The 19,971-nt window shown below is 39.8% G+C and overlaps 1 protein-coding gene across 1 annotated transcript in view; it reads left to right on the top strand.

Moving 5' to 3' along the window:
• Positions 1–743: 743 nt before the first annotated feature.
• Positions 744–19,971, top strand: part of FAM13C (family with sequence similarity 13 member C) — a 129,274-nt gene continuing 110,046 nt past the window's right edge. Inside the window, 6 exon segments of the mRNA XM_086466674.1 lie at positions 744–773; positions 2,403–2,581; positions 2,783–2,991; positions 4,783–4,787; positions 4,789–4,967; positions 12,269–12,404. Of these exon segments, the coding sequence (XP_086322800.1) occupies positions 744–773; positions 2,403–2,581; positions 2,783–2,991; positions 4,783–4,787; positions 4,789–4,967; positions 12,269–12,404 (738 nt within the window).

Below are 19,971 nucleotides of genomic sequence, written 5' to 3'. Positions count from 1 at the left end.
GATGCCTGTATTTCTTTTTTTGCCTTGTGTGTTTTGGTTTTGTTTTGTATGTACCTACAAAATTTGTATGAAGAATTTTGCCCAGTTAGATTTAACTACAACATTACTTGCTTTTTTGTGGCTTGTTTCCTAGGAGAGACTTTGTATCTGAAAGAATTGTAATAGAAGATGTTTGGCTTAACAGCATCTGCGTCTTCTATATTTCAAAAGCTGGATGGATCCTTGCTCATATGCTTGTGCAGGTGTTATATAAATATGTATCTATAATATGTATACACTGCCAGCCATCTCAAAATATTTTACTTACTGCTGCTAGCAGGCAGAATGGACAGCAGGTAGTATGAATATCTGCAAACCAGCATTGAAAAAACCCTACTCAAAAGTAAATATCAAGCATGCAATCAGCGTGCTTCAGGAAGCTGTGCTATTGTGTGTGTTAGGTGCTATGGAAACATCTCATGATGGTAACAGATCCGTCAGCTTGTGCAATGTGCCTCTGGAGGCAAGCGTTGGCTACAGGCAATCCCCTTCTACTAGCAGTTAATTTCTAACTTCGAGAAAATCTGGAGTTAAACTACTGATTAAGATGATGCCTAGCAATTATGCTATGACAAGTTAATTACAGAGGAACAGTTCGATGGCTGCAGTTAGCTTTGGCCAGACTGCATGGATTTGTGAGGGGAAGAAAGGTGATGTCTTCCGAGCAGCACAGCTGAAATACTGACCCTCTTTTGCAGTCTAATATGGGAGCAAGTGCCTCCCTTTCAATTTGCGTAAGTGAACTTAAATCTCGCTTCTTGAGTCCTTTCTTACATTCTTTCTTCTTTCTAACAAGGATGTGCTGCTTCCCCCAACCCAGCTGCTACATCTAAAGAGGGAAAGAGGAAGCATTTAGAGTAACATATCATAGATACTGTAGAGGCTTTTTTAACACCTTGTGGCTTATATATAAAAATGCTGTAAAATATGTTTGGTACATGCTAATATCTATTCCTTTTAGCTAATTATTAACACTTAAACATTAACATCACATTCTAAGCTTGCGTAGGTACTGAAAGAGTGAAACGGGGTCTAGGTATTTCAAGGCATGTTTATATGTGTTTGCCACGGTGGCGCAGCTGGATGTGGCCTCCTCGAGCTTGAACTTGCGGCTTTACTGAAGGCATGTGCTTTATGAGCTGAAAAAAGAGATTTTTTTATAGTGACTCAGCTACAACTTTGTAGGAATTTTTTTCCTTTTTCCTTCTGAAAATTTAGTAATAAAAATGTTTAAGAGGAGGCTGGTTTTAGAATGTGTTGGGATAATGCTGCAAAAAATTAAAGCCCCACTTTAAAACGAAATGCAGATACTGTTTAAATATTATTGACGCAGAGCTGGTAAATCTGAGTGTTCCCAGTCTGGACTTCTGCTCTCATTGGGTGGTGGAAATGGGGGCCCCCCCTTTCGCGACTGCCAGTGCAGCCTGCCTGATAGGGAAAGGAGGACAAACCAAAATGTAGCACCATGGGTAATGCCCCCTGTCGATAAGGCACAGCAGGAGGCAGAAGAGGAGGGAAAGAGGATGAGGGAACAAGGGCTCCTTGGCCAGGCAGTGTTTCTCCCTTTCTTAAATACGTCCCCCTGAGGCGCCACGCATGGGACTGAGGGTCTCAGCGGGCCTGGCTGCGGAACCTTCCAGAACCAACCGGAACCAGTTGTGTCCAGCGTGGGGCAGCCCTGGCCTCTGTTCACAGAGACCCCTCAGCCCTGCTGCAGCCTCTGGGCCCAGGCGCCCCATGCGATATCCCACATATTTTCGGCCTGCATACAAGGCACCTTCTCTGTCCTAATGAGATGTAAAAGCAGCTCACGAGTTCAGGTTGTTTGTGAATTCTCACGCATGTTTTTGCATCAGTTATTGGGGTAAGAAATTTGGAATAATGGGGTAGGCAGACAGGAACCCTTTACCAGGCTTGTGCCATGGCTGCTGCTTAAATTCATCTTCTGGTTCCTCCATGAATCTTGCATTTTCTATCTGCACGAGTTGGGTAGAAATTCACAAATTTCACAGGGTTGGAAGGCTGTGCACCAGCCCTGGACCAGCCTTTTTCCTGACTGTTTGGGCTCTTCTTGAGGAATGGGTTTAGCAACACCTCCCTGTCCTAAACAGGGCATCTGCCCTGACCTGGAGCACTGTTTTCTCTGAACATAGATGTGAAAGGGTTTACTAGGATTTATCCCATCACGGATCCTGTCTCAGGTCTACAGAGGAATCGTATTTGTATTTTAAGAACATGCAGAAGTAAAATCTGTACTAAGATGCTGTAATGAGGACAATAATTTTACCTAAGGCGTAGACCCTTGGACCTTAAAATAATCAAAACCAGTTTCTGCTTATCACTTGCCTGTTTTTATTCCCCAGAAATCATTATCTTCTATTCAAGTCAGGCATACAACAAATAAAGTCTCACCAGATCTACAGCTCAGCAGAGAAAGAAGGACATTTGGTGTTCCTCTGGAAACCCTCATACAGGGTGCAACACAATGTGGAGTTCCTTTTCTTGTGACACAGATGGTGGAGTACCTAGAAGTATTTGGTAAGTTCATGGGTTTTTCTGTTTGGTCTCTGAAAACTGTTATTCTTTGTTTCAGCTGTACTTTCCATCTGTAACTGCTGAAAAGACTATTTTTACAGTTATTATCTTAGAGGAGCTCGTGCTTTTTTTATTGAGATCCGGTTCTCATCACACAGGCATGGTAATGTAACCATTGCTTACTGTTCTGTGTTTCTTCTTGAACAAGTCTGGAGCGTGTCGGTATATTTCAAATCAGTGGCTCAGTAAATAAAATCAAGGAATTGAAGCAGAAATACAATCAAGGAGAAAAAATAGACCTTATTAATGATGGAGATGTTGATTCTGTGGCCAGTCTCCTGAAACTCTTTCTGAAAGAACTCCCGGTAGCTGTTTTTCCAGACAACTTCTGTTCTGACTTGCTAAAAACTTTTCAAGGTACAAAACAGACACCTTCCAAGCTTCTGTCCTTTCTCTGACAGTGACAGATAGTGTATTCATTGCACCTTCTTATAAGTAAGGATTTGTTTCCTTAACCCAAGACTGATGTTTAATTGCTTTTGACAGACTAGTCTTCCATTAACTTGTCTACAGTCTTTTTTTTTTTTTTTTTTTTAAAATTCATTAAGGTTTTTGGACTCCCCAACATCCTGTAGCAAGGCATTCTGCAAGCCATTCCCATATTCTTTGAGGAAGTACCTCTTCTGCATGCTTTCTTTTTAAATTGGATACCTTACTCATTACTGAAATAACATTTTTATTTTTAATCTGATCACCATCATAATGCGGCTTGTGCCTTTATATAGCCACTGTCTCACTTCTCTCTTTTCCAAGCTGAAGCCTCTTTCTCTATTTAGCCTTCCCTTGTACAAGAGCCTTTTTGTACATCCCTGTTCCTATTTAGTACTTTTTACCGGTTTTCTTATAGTCTTCTTGGACAGCAGTGTGTGGAGCAGCATGAAGCATTCAAAATGCAAAGCCCAGGATGAGTACGTACAGCAGTACACTGTCTAGTTCCCTATGCATGTCTATAATGGTGGAGCTAATGCGTTCAGACAATTCTGCCCAGTGATTTTGAGTGATAACTAATTCAGGCATTTGCATACAAATAAGTGGGTTTTGTGGGTTAGATTGCAGGTTGCTTTTGTTCAAACTTCATCTGCTAAGTGCCAAGTTATGCACGTGGTTTACAAAAAAATAAAATTACAAAAAAATAAAAAAAAAAAGGAAAAAAGAGAAAGGGGTCACTTGCATGAACTATGAAAGTCTGTGCTGAAAGATCTGCGTTTTTTTGCGAGCACCTTGTTTTGACAATCCTGAACAGTCTTGCTGTTTTTTGATTTGTTTTTTTTTTAATTTTTTTTTTCCCTCTCCGTTCCCTTTTCCATATCTGTCATTAATAGGTTGAGCGCCATGGGTCTTGGCCTTTATGACATTTATTTTTTAGGGCTAAAATGGCCCTTCAGGGCATGATTTGCTATTCACAATGTCAAAGCTATGCAGGTATGTCCTGGTGATCTATGGCAAATTTGAGCATCAGCTGCCAGTTATTGAACAGTACTGTAATTTCAGTTCTAATAACCAGGAGACTTTCTCATACTAATTTTGATCAAATAGAGTTGTTTGTGAATGCATTTTCTGCCTTGTAACTCTTCTTTGCAGAATGAGAACCAAGATAATGCTGAGTATCCCCAATTTAGATTTTTAAGCATCTCTTGTGTAACTACAGTTGCATATTTATAGAGCAAAAATGTTTTGACACTGAGAGCAACCAATTAGGAAATTAAGATGATGTGGGGCTGAAAGGGTACAATTTCTTATTCCTCTAAATGAGAATCATACAGCATATGTGAAATCTCTGGGGACAGCCAGGGCTGACAATCTTGTATTGTCCTTAAAGGCAGCTTTAAGGATTCAGGTATATAACTGTAATTCCGTTTAAAAAGCAGCATGTGCTAGATGACTGTCATAACAGGAAGACCAACAGAAACATTATATATAAAACTCAGTATCTGGAAAATCCAGGATCCTTAAATACTAATATGTGAAAATTGTTGTCAAAATGCAGTGTACAAATTCTTTGTTTAGGACATATTTATTCTTTACATTGCTCTAATATATTTTAAAACTTCCCTCTTTCTCAGATCTATAGTAATATCTATGATGAAATTGTGTTATTATTAGGAATATCTATGTAATAACTCTTTTTTTTTTTTTTTCTTTCCCCAGAGCACAAAAATCCACACAACAGAATGCATGGAGAACCTGAGACAGTTGCTCAGCTGCCTGCCCGAAGCCCATCAAAGACTTCTTCAGTTCCTGTCTGCTTTCCTATTAAAGGTTGCAACATAGAGTACAGTGAATTTCATGACTTTGGAAAACTTAGCTGTTGTGTTTGGACCTGCTCTGTTCAGGTGAGTACTCTCCATTTAGCTACTTTAAACAATACTTCTAGATCATACTTTACAATGATGCTTTCTGTCATAGCTATATGTCTAATAGTGGAGCATTTTGAAAGTTAAATGTTTATATAGTATATTATGGGCAGATGTGACAGATTCTGAGCTGGCAGACCACCACTTCTATCCTGTTAGGCACTGACTGTACAGGTCCAGCCTCAAGTAAGAAACCATCTGAAGAGAAGAGGCATGAGTGATGGAGAGCTGTTCAATGAGAACTACTCTTCTTAGCCAAGCTAAGTGCTGGCTGTGGAGGCTACTTAGTTGTTTGCCTTGATTCTGAAAAGCTAAGGCTGACTTTGCCCTTCTAATAGCATTTGATGTCAGAGAAAGGAATCTCTTCTATCAAGAAAGAAGTAACTCATTCTGCCCTTGCTACTAAAATGCAAGTTGACATCTGAGCAGAGGCCAGCTGATCTTGCAAGCAGTTAATGCTTGGCTGAAGCTAGAGAAGGTATGTTTGGGATGATGGTAAGAGAATGTGTAACTGGATGCTAAACAAGAAAAGTGGAAGGGCATATGTTATGCAAGTCAAGGTGGTGAGAAGGAACAGCCTAGAGTGATCTGATAATGGAGGATTTTCCAGTGAAGCTGGAACAATTTAGCTCTTTATCTTATCCTTCATGTTGACACTAGAGGATGTTAAAAAGTTTATACTTGTCTTATGATTTGTAAACCTCTGTTTTAGTGGATCATAGCCATTCCAGCTTAATGTGAACTGTAAGTCAATGCTGCTTTGCAAAATGTGTATGTGTCAAGGGCTGAGGCTGGACCGGCCCCTAACAAATGACGGACGCTCTCCATTAACCCCTCTCCCCTTCCAGAAGGGAAAAGGAGAGAGAACAAGGGAGAGAGACTTTATGGTTTGGAAAAGAAAACTAAAACAGTTTAATGAAGACAGTAACAATAAAGTATAATAATCAAAATAAGAAAATAATAAAATATATACAAATAAATATAAACCCAAAACTGAACCCAACCCCACTGATGATAATAGGTCAACACTGACGCTGCAGGGCTGGCACTGGGACAGTCCCAGGCTGGACTCAGCCGCAGACAGGAATCGGACACAGGGGCTGGATTCAGGAACTGGATTCGGGAACACATGGTTTGGGATCACAGACAGAAAAAAAGATGAAGTCCTCCTTGGATGTTGGCCATTGAAGAAGAGCGCTTAACCCTCGTGATCTCTCAGCTTTATACTGAGTATGACGTGTATGGGATGGAATACTCTGTTAGTCAGGTTTGGGTCACTCATCCGGTTCAGCCCTCCCTGCAGGTGTGACCTTTTTTGTGCTTGCGACCCTTTTCACTCCCAGCACCCCAACACGGAGTACAAGATTTAGCATTGACTTTGGTTGGTACAAGAACAAGTGTAAGCAAGGGCCTCTCTGCATCCCGTTCCTTGGTACGAACTATAAACATCAGGCCTTATCACTGCTAGGAGCAGTCACTGTGTGGAAAAACATGCTGCTGTTTCAGAAAGTGCAGTTACTTAGAAGAGACTTAACTGAAAAGTAAAATCACTGAACAGAATTAGTTCTGGTTTAGCTCAAATCAGGACAATATGTTAACAATCAGTATTTTCTATGCAGTGAAAAAAGGCCTTGTTATTTTTCACTTTTTTAGTACGGCAAGCCAAGTAAGTTATTAAAAATATATATTCAGCAAAATTGGTACCAAGCATATTAGAAATTAATGATAGGCTTTGTTTTGGGGAACTGCGTTCTTGAACCTTGCTGCTTGTTTCCATAGGTCTGTATGTTTGTGTCTGTTTACCTGCTCTGTGAGCTTGATGATGATACACCAGATATACCAGCATATAACTTTGCAGGTGATACAAATAAAAGGACTCTTTAGCAAAAGCACAGCTAGGGAGAAGAATCTAACAACATGTAGTGTGGCAGGAGTTATGCCACTCACTTGTGTTAGAATAGGCTTCACCATGGAGGATAGAAAGCAGTTGTGCAACCAGACTCCAAGTTCCTTAATATCTGCATGCTAAAATTAGTAAATAATTGTAGCCAATGAGGTTTACTTCCCAGTGTTTAGATTAGTTTTGTGGTGATACTTATAGCATAAACAAGTAAAAGGCTGATGCCAAAAGGCCTTCACCAAAAATCTCTCCCTTGACCCCCACACTAACTCAACAAGGACTGCACGGACTGTTACTCTTCTGCCGTCAGGCCCCCTTCACTATCTCATTGGGCTTCTGTGCATGCACAAACATGCAAGAATACTTTATTTTATTCCTTTATCTCCGTTCCCAAATTGTCTGAATGTGTGCCCACTGATTTCTGTATCTGAAGAATCCAGTAGGCTCCCTTATTGATTGATGAGCTGTTTCAGCTTTTAAGCATCCCACACTGTTTTGGGAGATGGTCCAGCTACTTCTGAACATGCCACTCTGTCTGGTTTTTAAAGTACACTTAGTGCTAAACTAAATGCTTGTGGCAATGACCTGTCTGAGAAGCCTTGAAAATGATCAACACCACATTTCCCTGCCAGTGACTTGTCACGACGACACGGCTACCATAAATAGGAGTATATGTGCCCTATGAACTTTAACTCCAGCTTTTTACAGTCATTCTGATCTCACCAGCTCTGGGATTAAAACCAGTAAGTCTGGAGTTCTTTTTTTATAAAGTGTATGACTAGTACTGTCCTTGGAGAGTTACCTCCTAGGATTATGAAAAATCACCTTTTTGGTAGTTGGGCAGAGAGGGGAAAACCTTGCAACTGGCATTTTCTCTCGGTGAGATTGCCGTACCACTTCCTGCTGATTGACCTGAGGTCTCAAATAATTCAGAATAAACCATTTGTATTGACCTGTACAGCAGCAAAATTCAGGGCAGTCTAATGTGGCAAACCATATCTGCTGACACTGGGAATAAAGTCATAAATATCCTTTAGGTCTTTCAGAGCAAGAATTAGTGCAATTAGCTGCCACGTTATGAGGTATGTGGCAGCCCGAGTGTAGGTTCATTGGAAAGTGAAACACATTGGGTAGTACTTGCTGTAGTTGTTCAGTCAGAACATGAAGGTTATGGAAAAAACAACTCTAGATCTAATCTGAAGAAATGTATACCTCGTGCAATTGTTGTAAATAACCTTCTGGATGTAATGTCAGCTCCACTTATGGCACTAATTCATTGCAGGCGTTAAAACTGTTCTGCACACATTCTGGCAATCTGCATTTCTGTGCAATTATTTCTTCATTCTTTGACATTAAACAAGTAAACTAGGTTGTTTGTAAGCCTTTTAACTTTAATTTTTTGATCTATTTCTATTCAAGTGTAAGTTCTGTCTATGATTATCATCTGTCTCAATCTGTTGACGCTTTTGTTTGTGGAGACCTATCATGCTTGTAGTTTCACTGAAGTGATTGAGTTGGAATATTCAGTAGTTGGAGTATGGAACACATATGGGCCTTGGGGACACAAAATTAAAATATAAAACTCACTGCTCATTATAACTTGCAAGCCTAAACTGCATATACTTCACAATTAGTAACTATAGTAATTGCAACACAAAAAATACAAGCCTTAGCACAGGTATTATATTGGAAGTCTAGTTACAGGGTCAAGAATACTCCTATTATTGTGAATTTTAAATGCTAGGAAACTAATATCACTGTTCCTGTGAAAACTGGATGTTAAATAAGGTGTCACTTCTCTATTTTTAATGTTGCAGCCCCTTACTTTAATGCTGCTTATATTGAATATTTGACTAAAATCATCTTCATATTGGAAAAATTCTGTTATATTATTGAGTATATATGCTTCCTGTCCCTGTTCAAGGTGGTGGGACCAAAGTGGGATATAGATATGTTATATCTGATATATCCATATGAAAATAAGGTATGTTTCACAAAAAGCATAATTGAATAAAATGTTTAATTTTACCTTAGTCTCCTTTGCAAATGAGTTCCTTCTGATTTTGTCTACTGGCCTTCCTCCCTCATGCTATTTTTTTGCCCATGAGACTGATCTAAGCTATCTTATCTCCACCAGTACCTTTCACATTGCTTTTCTTGTAGATTTTTGACCCTGGCATCTGCTTCTTATGAGAATTCAGTCTTAACATCTGCATGATGCAGCTTTCATGTCCTCCTTGTACGTAAGGGAACATACCTGTTAGGTCAGTTATCAGGCTGGCTACTCCCTAGATTTTCTAAGGTCCACTCTTCTGTTGGCTTCTACTGTTGATTTCTTTCTGTTCATCCTCTGACCTATTTATTTCTGTTGCCATTCATCTTTTATTTCTGTGCCATTCATCCTGTGACCTGTTCCATGTCCTGCTAGTCTCTGTAAATGCTGAGGAGAATGTGTTGCTTTGCTTTCGTCAGAGATCAGCTGATGTTACTTAAATTTCTATGGGTGCTTTGTTATGCCTCATTTTGGTAAGGAGATTTTTGCTACTAACCTCAGTAAGTAGTTCTTGCATGAGTCCACAAGGATACTGGCAAACCAGCTGCTTACTTCTACTCACTTTGACTCATTCTTTCTGTAAATTTGCAGCAAGCCTCTGCCAGGAGGGAACCTGGGCAACTTTGAAAGGTTTAGACTCTAGGAGACCAGTAGCTGATTCCTGATGATCAAGTTTTAATTGTTTCTTATTTGTAGTGAGTGTTCTCCTGTGTTAGATTTGTGCAGCAACTGATTACAGGGCTGTTATGGTGAAGTGCAGAATATACTTCAGTAGTTGTGCTCTTCCTAGAAAGATGTTCCTGGATTTAGTGTTGTATGAACATGGTTCACCTATTGTCAGCCTGGTAATATAGCTTCTGGTAGCAGCAGAAGTATCTGAAAAGGCAGGAAGTGGTTATTTTACAAAATTAATTGAAAGAAGGTGGCTGCAGAGAAAAATAAAAATGTATTTTCTGTATTTGGAATACAAGTCTGTTGCCACCTGTGAATATCAGTGGATAACCAGGCATTGATACTTGGAGTTGGCTGTAGGGACACATCCCAGAGTATAGTTGTCCTGGTTTGAGCTAAACCAGAACTAATTCTATTCAGGGATTTTACTTTTCAATTAAGTCTCTTCTAAGTAAGTGCACTTTCTGCAATCAACAGCATATTTTTCCAGACAGTGCCCGCTTCTGGTAGCGATAGCGCTTCATGTTTATAGTTCGTACCAAGGAATGGCATGCAGAGAGGCCCTTGCAGAGTTGGCCCAGGCCCCAAGTCCGTGTTGGGATGCCTGGAGTGAAAAGGGTCACAAGCACGTAAAAGGTTGTACCTGCAGGGAGGGCTGAACCGGACGGGTGACCCAAACCTGACCAAGAGAGTATTCTATCCCATACACGTCATATTCAGTATAAAGCTGAGAGATCACGAGGGTCAAGTGCTCTTCTTCGATGGCCGTCGTCTGAGGAGGACTCTCTCTGTTCTTCTGTCTGTGATCCCGATCTGTGCAGTCCTGAATCCAGCCCCTGTGTCTGGTTCCTGTCTGCCACTGAGTCCAGCCTGGGACTGCCCCAGTGCCAGCCCTGCAGTGTGGTGGTGACGTATTGTCATCAGGCAGGGGGGAGTTGGGTTCGATATTGGTTTTGTATATATTTATTTTCTTACTTTTAGTATTATACTTTCTTTTATTGTTACTGTTTCATCAAATCAGTTTTAGTTTTATTTTCCAACCCATAAGTCTGTTTCCCTTGTTCTCTCTCCCTTCCCCTTCTGGGAGGGAGAGGGGTTAATAGAGAGTGTCTGTCATTTGTTAGTGGCCGGCCAACCTCAACCCTTCACAATAGTTTAGATTTTTTTTTGAGATGAAATGAGAACTGGGCACCGTAGGCTGCTAGTAAGGGAAAGTGTGACGCAATGAGTAGGACAAGAGCTGTTTGTCTTCATGAACAACTTGTGGAGTGCTCCTCGCTTGTAAGGAGTTAACAGCTGGTAGAGATGGATTTGGGAACATATGTCTAAGTTAAAGAAAGAAGCTGAAAAAGAAGGCAAGGGACTAAAAATATTGCTTATATGGCCTGTGAGTTGAGGGTGTTAATGTTTGGGTGAGCGATGAAGAATCTCTTAGGATTGTAGTGTGCAGGAAAGGCTGTTGCTTGGTTGACTAGGTTTTACATGCAGGCTTGCTTTCTGTGGAGAAACTGAGTCTGTTCTGAGAAGAGTAGGAATGCAAGAAGGAGAACTGCTAGCCAGTCCTAAAGAAAGAAGGATGACACAGTAGCTTATGCTGTAAATCTGTCTACATTGCACCTGGCTATAACTCTGCTCAAACCACCTTCTTTCAAAAAGAGCCCAAGCTTAAGTTGGTACAGTAAGGTTACAAAAAAGAATGTGATTTAAATCAATTGGACTGGTGTGTATATGTCTCCTCATTAGTCTCCAGAGTTTATGACTTTTTTGTTTAAGTATTAATATTGTGCTGGGTAGAACTGAGTTGATGCAGCATGGCTAGAGAAGCTGGATTAAGGCAACAGTATTTATACAAATGTTCTCCAAGCTTCCAAATGGTTCACAGCTGGGAGTGGGTGGGTGGGGAATACACAGTTCCTTCTGGAAATGAGATTAGAATCCTATATAAAGAATCCTTCAACTTGAATTAAATTATTCCAACTTAGTTGACTTGCATGGATATTACAAGTTCAAATACTATTTACTAAAAAAAAACCCAACCCAATAAAACAAACAGACAAAGCAAGAAAGAAAGAGAAATAAAACAACCAAAACCCAACCTCTTAATGGGAGCATCTGAAAGTTCCACTGTATGATGTGTCACATGTCTCTGAATTTATAAACTATCACGCTGAAACAGTTTCTTACCTATGTTTTTTTTCCAGACAGTTCTGGTAATAAGACATTCTAGCCATCAAAGTTCACCTTCATAAACTGAGCTAGAATTAAACTACTCTTTTCCAGCCCCAGTGCCATGAGCGATGGCAGATTTCTGGGGCTTTTTTTGTCCTCTTCATCCTTAATTTTATGAACTTCATGTCTGAGTTATTGTCAGGTTCTACCTGTTTTGCTGTGCTGCCTCAAGGATTCATTGTGCTGTGAACCATTGCGTCAAACTGGAGCTCTGTCACTGTGAGGCTCCTAATGCTGTGAACCCACCAAATTAAGTTGGTCCCTGTGCCAAAAATTGCTGGTTGGAAGTGAGGCTGGAACTCTATTTTGTCTACTTGCCCAGCTGGCTGCTTTGCTGAATTATTGGGGGGAGGGGCTCCCTATGTGACTCATCATTAACCCCTGATCTGAGAGCTCTTAAACTTAATCCATCTCCTCTTCCCTTAGGATCCCTGTCAGTCCCTTGGCTTGTGAAGTACAAAGGCTTTACAATGGCCTTCTGCTGTATTTGCCCCAACACCATGAGATGCTTTTTGTTGACCTGAACTCTTGTTTCTCACAGAGACAAGCAGATGGCCTTCAGGTAAGAAAGTTACATTAATTGATTCAGCAAGTAATCAAAAGTGCTTCATTAGGTTGGAAACTACAAATGGAAATATATTTGCTTATACATAGTGTAATTAATGACTGTAGTTTGTTGCTATCAATATAAATATTCATTATATGCCTAAGCTAGAAGGGAAACACAAGTGTTTAAAATTCTGATTTTGAAAAAATTGCAAGTGCAAAAGTAAAAGGTCAAGAATAAAATCCCAAGTTGTTCTACTTTAAATATCTTAATGCCAGGCTTTGTTAGATCAAAGCCACTGGATTTTTCTTCGAGTGAAGCACTTTTTATTTTCTGTGTGTGTGTTTGGCTATACATTGGCAATGCAGGAAAGCAAGACCAGAAGGATGAACCCCCTCTCACCTTTCCAGAACTCACTGTGTATGTTTCAGCCTCTCCTTGGGCATATTATTTTCTAAAACACTGTTAGTACTTTAATTCCTTTTTTTGTCAAAAATATCCTGGTGGAAGAAATATGATAGACAAATGCTGGTTTAGGGACAGGGTCAATATAAGTCTTGTTTTCAGTTTGTGATGTGATGTATCATTGCTACTTAACTTGAAATTGACTTTTAGAAAAAGACATGAGGGGAATGTTGTAGCAAAACCTACAGTTTTATACTGCATCATGCAGTTATGACACATCCTTGTGGTTCATGGCTAGATTGATAGCAGTGTGCCAGATCAGGTGAAGGATCATGAAAGAGATTTGCATTGCATGTAATTGTAGATCATGCTGTTCATGTTTGTGACTCCTTGATTTCCTGGCTTCTTTCTGCAAGTATCCCTGTTAAAGAAAACCAGCAGACTTCTAATACAAAGTCAAATTCAGTATTTAGAGCATATTATATATCCCAAAATTAATGTTGAGACTGTAATGTTCCTCGGCACCGAACCTCTCTTTTAAAATAAATCCTGTACAGCTGTAGGTACAGAAAACAGAATACACTGATACAAGAATGTTTGTCAAATATTCCTGCTATGTCACAGGACATGCCCCCAAATCTAAAGCCAGGATTGTTTCACATAAAGGCAGTGTCGGAGCCTACGCCTCCAGGTCCTCTTGCCCTCTGAAGATGTCCTGTGTCACTACCACCTTTGAGAATTCCTGCAACTTATACTCATACAAGCATGCAAGATCAAAACATTAACTATCCTATTATATTTGTTTCTGCTTGCAAAACTAGAAGTGTCAGCAGCTAAAGGAAATTGGAAAGGTATTAGAGAAGCCAAGAAACCTGGCTTTCTATGGCAGTGGTTTTGTTTTAAAAGTGACTTCACTCTCTGTAATTCTGCAAAATGTCATAGTCTGTCTGGGATTGTGGTGATGTGGGAAAGAATTCTGCTGAAAAGATCCTTTCAAGTTCTTCAATAAAACCTCAGACAAGGCATAGCCATGAGGCACTCTCCTGCTCTGAGGTAAGCTTATGAAAGAAATCCCATCTGTGGGTGAGAAGGGAATTCAGTATTCTGTGGTTGATCTTGTTTCTGTAATTTCTGGCAGGAAACCAAATACACTGGATAGGTACCCTTCATCTTTCATAATATAACAATTTCTCAAAGTACATGAAACTGGAAACATCTAAGTTAGGTTTACAAACTAAGCACATGAAAAGTGCATGTTCTGATTCCAGCAAAGCAAGTAAAAAGTGAAATGGCAAACCTGACTTGGATCCCTTGTTCCTTCCTGGAAATGAAACTTGCTTTTATTGGCTGTTTCTCCATTATGAAATAACTTAAAGCATTTACACAGATACTTGCATTTGGAGTACTTAATTTCTGTGATTTTTGTTGTTGTTGTTGGGATGCCTTTTTTTTTTTCCCACTTCAACATTGTGTGTTACCCTAATTAATTGAGCTTTAATGAATTAAAACCATACCAATCTGGAAGGCATGCCATACAGCTGCCATAGGCTTAACCTTCAGTTGTGTTGTTTGTAGGCTGAGATGGGCAAGACTGATTGTTCCTGAGCAGAGCTCTTAGTGTCTTGAAGTGCCAGGAGTCATCCCACTTGCTCTACATCTGCAGGCTGATTCAGACTGACAGACTGGGAGAAGAATTTGCAAGTTTTTGAAAGGCACAAGTCTAATAGTTCAGAACTATTACCCTGGTCTGGACAGTAGACTATTCGCAGCCACCTATTCCATCTAAAGATAGTGGTTTAAAAGATGTATCCAAGCTACTATGTATTTTAGCTTGTCCTTTTTCCTGGTGATTGGATGTTGTACTTTTTTTTTTTTTTTTTCCTTTAAAATAGAGTTAGAATGTTGTAAAATCCTGCCAGGTTTTTGTGAGGTTATTTATGTTTGGTTTTTTGTTTGCTTGTTTATTTTTTATTTTTCCCACTAGCATTTAAGGTTGTATTATAAACTTCTGTCCTAGCTCACAAACTGCACCAGTACTCAACTGTTTTTCCTGTTTGGCATAAATCATTCTTTAAAAAGAGGTTAGACATTGTGGTGTTTGTTTTGACCTGAGGCGCCTCTAGACAACTGTGTTTAACCTGAACCGTATCACTGGCTGTGTTGGAGGTGTACAAGATTAGCTTAACTTCTATAGTATAATTAAATTATGAATCAAACTTTGCTGATAGCAATTTGTCATGCTGTTTGCCCTCATCATTTCTGAATCTTATGTTCTAGATAATAGTTGACTTTGGAATTTTTTTTGCATCTAGTCCAAGAGTGTTTTTTCATGTCTCCTTTTTGTACAGAATTCATAGATAAATCGTTCCTGAATTATGCACACTACCTTTGTCTTGCAAACAAACAGAAGCATGACATTTTGGGTGTGTACAAGCCACTGCATGTATCTCCTTTAAAGCATGGGATTCATTAGAAGAAAAGCCTACACCCTGAGGAAATTAGTCTCATTTCTTGTTTTCTTTTCCTCCTTTGTCCTTTCATGCATGCTTCACTATATATTAGCAAGGCTGCAGGGACTGCCTATGGATTGGATCCCATGTAGCTGTTCCCTACAGTCATGGAGCCCCATTATAAAGGGATTGCAGAGATCCAGGGGGCTGGGGAAGTGGGTCTGAACAGTATCCTGGACCTGCAGGTTGACCACAGACACGTCAGAGTGAATGTCTGAAACTGCAGTGTGGTTTGGGGTTGGTCGGAGCAGTACAACTAAATACTTCATGGGGACTTTATCTACCGAAATTATGGTTTTGTTGGGAAGGCCTTTGTGGTCTGGAGAGCTTTGATAATCTCAGATTTTTAGTCTTTTTCAAAGAGGAAAACGGATATTTCAGCATTAAACCTGTTCTGTCAGAAAATGTGGTGCCTTACTCTCATCTGAAGTTACCATAAAAAAGAATTGTGGCCTTCCAAATGGACTGTCTTCAGTTTGGAGGACAGCAATAATTTAACTGATGTTTTCCTTTGCTAGTCCCATGACAATGCTTGTGGAATTGGCTGAAACCTTTCAGAACGAACAACCAACCAACCAACCAACCAGACATTATCTCATGATCGAGTAAACTGAAATTTCTAGGTTAGACTAAATTGTCAAAATAATTTTTCTTGGGTAGGGGAACATAGTTCCAATTCTTATTTGTGGTTCTTAACCATTTTTCCTAAATTTAAACTGGTACAGGTCTTGATTACTTTCTTTCATTTAAGTTCTTTGCTTAGCAATAATAACTTTTAGTTAGGTTTAGATGTGAACGTAGCAAATCCTGGGTGTACAATGTGAACTGCAAGTTTCTGTAGGAATTGCTGTTACGTTGTGGAAAGATTTCTTCATATTATTTCCCATTCCACTGAAAAACTGTTTTCCCTTACCTTTTTAAATTTAGCAAAACATGGATTCATTAAACATTAAGTTTTTAATTTTGTATTTGAGTACTGACCAAACCAGAAGTCTGGATAAAAAAATACCATACATTGAAGATCAAAGTAGGACCTAGATCTTCACAAAAATTGTGGCCCATGGTTTGTAAGGATGTCTTTTTTTTTTTTTTCTTCTAGATAAACAGTGCAGAATATTTTACTGGCTGTAGGCATAACGATTTGATAAAAACTGCTGTAGCATGGGCAAGTGTGACTTAAAACAAGCGAAGAAGATGTGGCTGCAGTACCCATTACTCTTTCTAGGTCTTCAGTGCCAGAGACTTTCTGCTTGTCAGTGGGGGGAGCATGGCATGGAAAGAGTGAGGTCTGTGCCTGCAATCTGCAGCAGACTATCCTCTATACTGGAGATCTGTAACTCGGAAATGACAAGCTTGCCTGGTCTCCATTTTTAGGAAACTGCAGGGTGTGGAGGGAATGTCACTGATTTAACGTTTGCTCCAGCATTGCTGGGGGTTTCTCTTGACTTGCTGTACAAGTGCTCTGGGGCACCGCTGTCATACTTCAACCCCTTTCTATGACTTAGCAGATTTTGCTGCATTCTACTTTTCTCTCTTGCCCTTCCCCCTCATATGTAGACATTTATTTTTTTTTTTCTTTTTTTGTCTGGGGAAGGCTGCACTAGGACACAATATTGGCAGGAAAAGGTGTGCTCCGTGTGACATGAAGCGCACTGTAGGCTGTGCTTTACCATAGTAAGTAGCTTTAGCACAGAAGAGGGAAGCTGGTGAAACTGAAATCCTGAGATTCTTCACTGCAATCAATAATACAAGAACAGAGCTCAGGCAATCGCACGAGCTTATTACACTGATCACTGTCTGTCATTCAATAATGATGTAAAGTGTATGAGAGGGGAAAGTCTTTCTAAAACTGATCACTGATAGAGGCCTTTCCTGGCTTGGAAGATACATTTTGAAGGCAGTATGTATACAGAAACCAGCTCAGTGTAGACTTGTCTTTGTTATTCATCACTCTGTGAATGCCCATTTTCAGTTTTGCTGTGAACAGAGCGTATCAAAAGCTCCTACCATAGTCAGGCTTACAGAATTTATGTAGATTACAGGTTAAGGAGTTTGATCTGCAATTTGTGGAGGAGAGTAATACCTGATGTGTTCAGAGCAGCAACTGGTTGCTTTGCTCACTAAGATCAGCTACACTACAAGGAAAAGAATTGTAATTAATCAGCTAGTGTATACATTAGGATAACACAGATTTCTGCTTTCAGAGGATCTGGATGGTCTTCCTCTGATGTTTAAAAAATTTACCGCAACACCTAAACCTAAGACTTGCGGTTCTGAGAGTTTCAGGCATCTCAAGGTTGCAATAGAAGATGGAGCTGGCAGTGTATTCTTCCACTTGGTGTCAGCCTTGTTCTCTCTCACTCCAGAGCTGTTTGCTTTGAGCATAACCCTTTGATATGTCCTCAGTACCTTTCTTAAAACTAGGTATTACATTTCTATTTTTGTCATGTATCAGAACATCAGCCTGTTCCTTCCTCAGATAATTAACTGATATCAGAGAGGCATGAAGGAAGGGTATGAATTCACCTCCAAACCATTATGAAGTGCAAGCCTTTTTTATTTTATGCTCATATCACCTTCCTTACCTCAGCAGGACTACCAATAAAATCTCTTACCACTTTGGTACTCCTTTTCTTTGGTGTACAGGAGCAATTTGATTTATTTGCTGATGATCAGGGCTTTTTGAAAAAAACAATGTCAGAAGTGAAGCCTTTGATAAGAAAATCATCCCTTGGGAAATTAACAGTGTTTTTACTGAAAGGCTTGTGATATGTAACCACCAAAATATTTCATCCTTTTTACTTGTCATTGACTGTAATAATAAGGGGAAAAAAGGACATTATTTCAGACCTTAGTGGCTTTTCATTTCATGCAAGGTTAGGGATGGGAGTGGGAAATGTTTTCAGAAAAGCAGACAAGAAATATAGAGTAAAATACAAACCTGAAAAAAAATTTCGGTCAGAAAAAAAAATCGAAATAAGAAAATCCCATTTTTTCTTTAACTGTAGTTAATTGTAGTTCATTTAATTGTAGTTAGCTGCAGAGCTGTGCAACAGTGAATTTAATAGGCATATTCTGAATGCACAGATTCCCCTCAAGCTATGCCGCCGCCCCCGCCCCCAGCATTCCCAGACTGCTTAGTTCCTCTTTAATTAGTTTATTTCACCTATATTCTAGCAAATATGCAAACATGCTTAAGTGCTTAAACAACACAAATTGAGAGAAGAACAGGGCTAGCTAGCACTTATTGTAGTTGCATGCAGAAAGGTTTGGCTGAATCTTGAAGGCATATTAGCATGTTGTAGCCTAATACAGATTCACTCTCAGTTTATTTGGGATTTTGCTGTAAAGCAGAGACTGCAGTATTTAATTTCTTTGCTTCAAGTGAAAAAGGGAATGCATGTTCATGAGTCAGCATTTCTGCTAAATAGTTTCCAAAACTATCAAACTGAACACTGAATACTTTTTATTTTGCTATGAAAAAGGGATGAAATATGCCTGTAATAAAAATACAAATGCAATTGAGCCAAAAATATGAGAAACAAAAGGAAATGTATGGCGAAGTTGCATGCCACACCTGTTCCCCAGGGTGCATGGCTAGAAAACTTAGTCCAAGTAATCCTGATTTACTGATACACGTGGGGGGGTGGGTGTGTGTAGAGATATTTTGGAAAAAGTGGGAGGAATAAGTGGAAAAAGCCTGTAAGAATATTATGCAAAAGCCAATGTGATGCTTCAGAAAGTTTTAATAAGAGCAAATAAACACAACACCTCCATATGTGCTTTTTTTTCCAAATGCGTTTCTACTCAGTTCAAAGACCGTTTTTAATTTAAACAAACATTAAAGCAGTTTGGCGTTGCACACAGGTGTTGGCCTGTGCAGCTGATAATTTAGATGGACGATTGAAGCTGAGATTCTGTCAACAACCGTAATTCCGACCTTTGAATTTTCACTGACCATCTGCTGTAATGAGATGCTGCCCTATTCCCCGAGGACTGCAGATATGCGTACAAGGATCCTGGCTAGTAAAGAAATAATAGTGTGGGCCTTAGGCTGTTCTGCCAAGTGGTGGGGTAGTCAGCTGTGCCTGGAGATGGTCACATTAAAGGGTGCTGCTCAGGACTGAATTTTTCTACAAGATGTTAGGACAAGGAAATACTTGAAGGTCTGCTGCTGTTTGATCCAGCATTGCTTCCAGTATGCAACTGCAGCTTTGCCTGGGAGTTACTGGTGTCACTGGTCTTCATGCGAGAGCAGCTGTAGGAGCTCAGCTTTTGATTACTTTGGGAGACTCCTTCTGCCAACATCCATGCATGGGGAGCTGGGCAGAGTGGGGAGCCAAATCCACAGGTTAAAACCGACCTCCCCCCCATCTTGCCGATGGGGTGGCTGAAAGATGCAAAAATTTGCCAAAATAAGGGCAGCTGGGATCTCTGCCTGACATAGGCAGGAGAGGGACCATGCAGCAATAATAAACAGTGGGCTGAATTTGGATATATGCAGCACACTGTAACTCAAAACCATACAATACTTCTGAAAATATGTTTGTCTTGCACATTTTCACTAGGAAAGTATAGCAAGAAATCTACTCCTTAATTGCAAGGAATGATAGATGAACAGACTATTTCCTTGATTAAATATCTGATCTGCTGCTTTACTTTTCTTC

This window comes from Leptosomus discolor, chromosome 6, assembly GCF_034619465.1.
Source record: "Leptosomus discolor isolate bLepDis1 chromosome 6, bLepDis1.hap2, whole genome shotgun sequence".
Taxonomy (NCBI): domain Eukaryota; kingdom Metazoa; phylum Chordata; class Aves; order Leptosomiformes; family Leptosomidae; genus Leptosomus; species Leptosomus discolor.
Note: the sequence above shows the minus strand (reverse complement) of the source record. Positions and strands in the feature narration are given on the sequence as shown.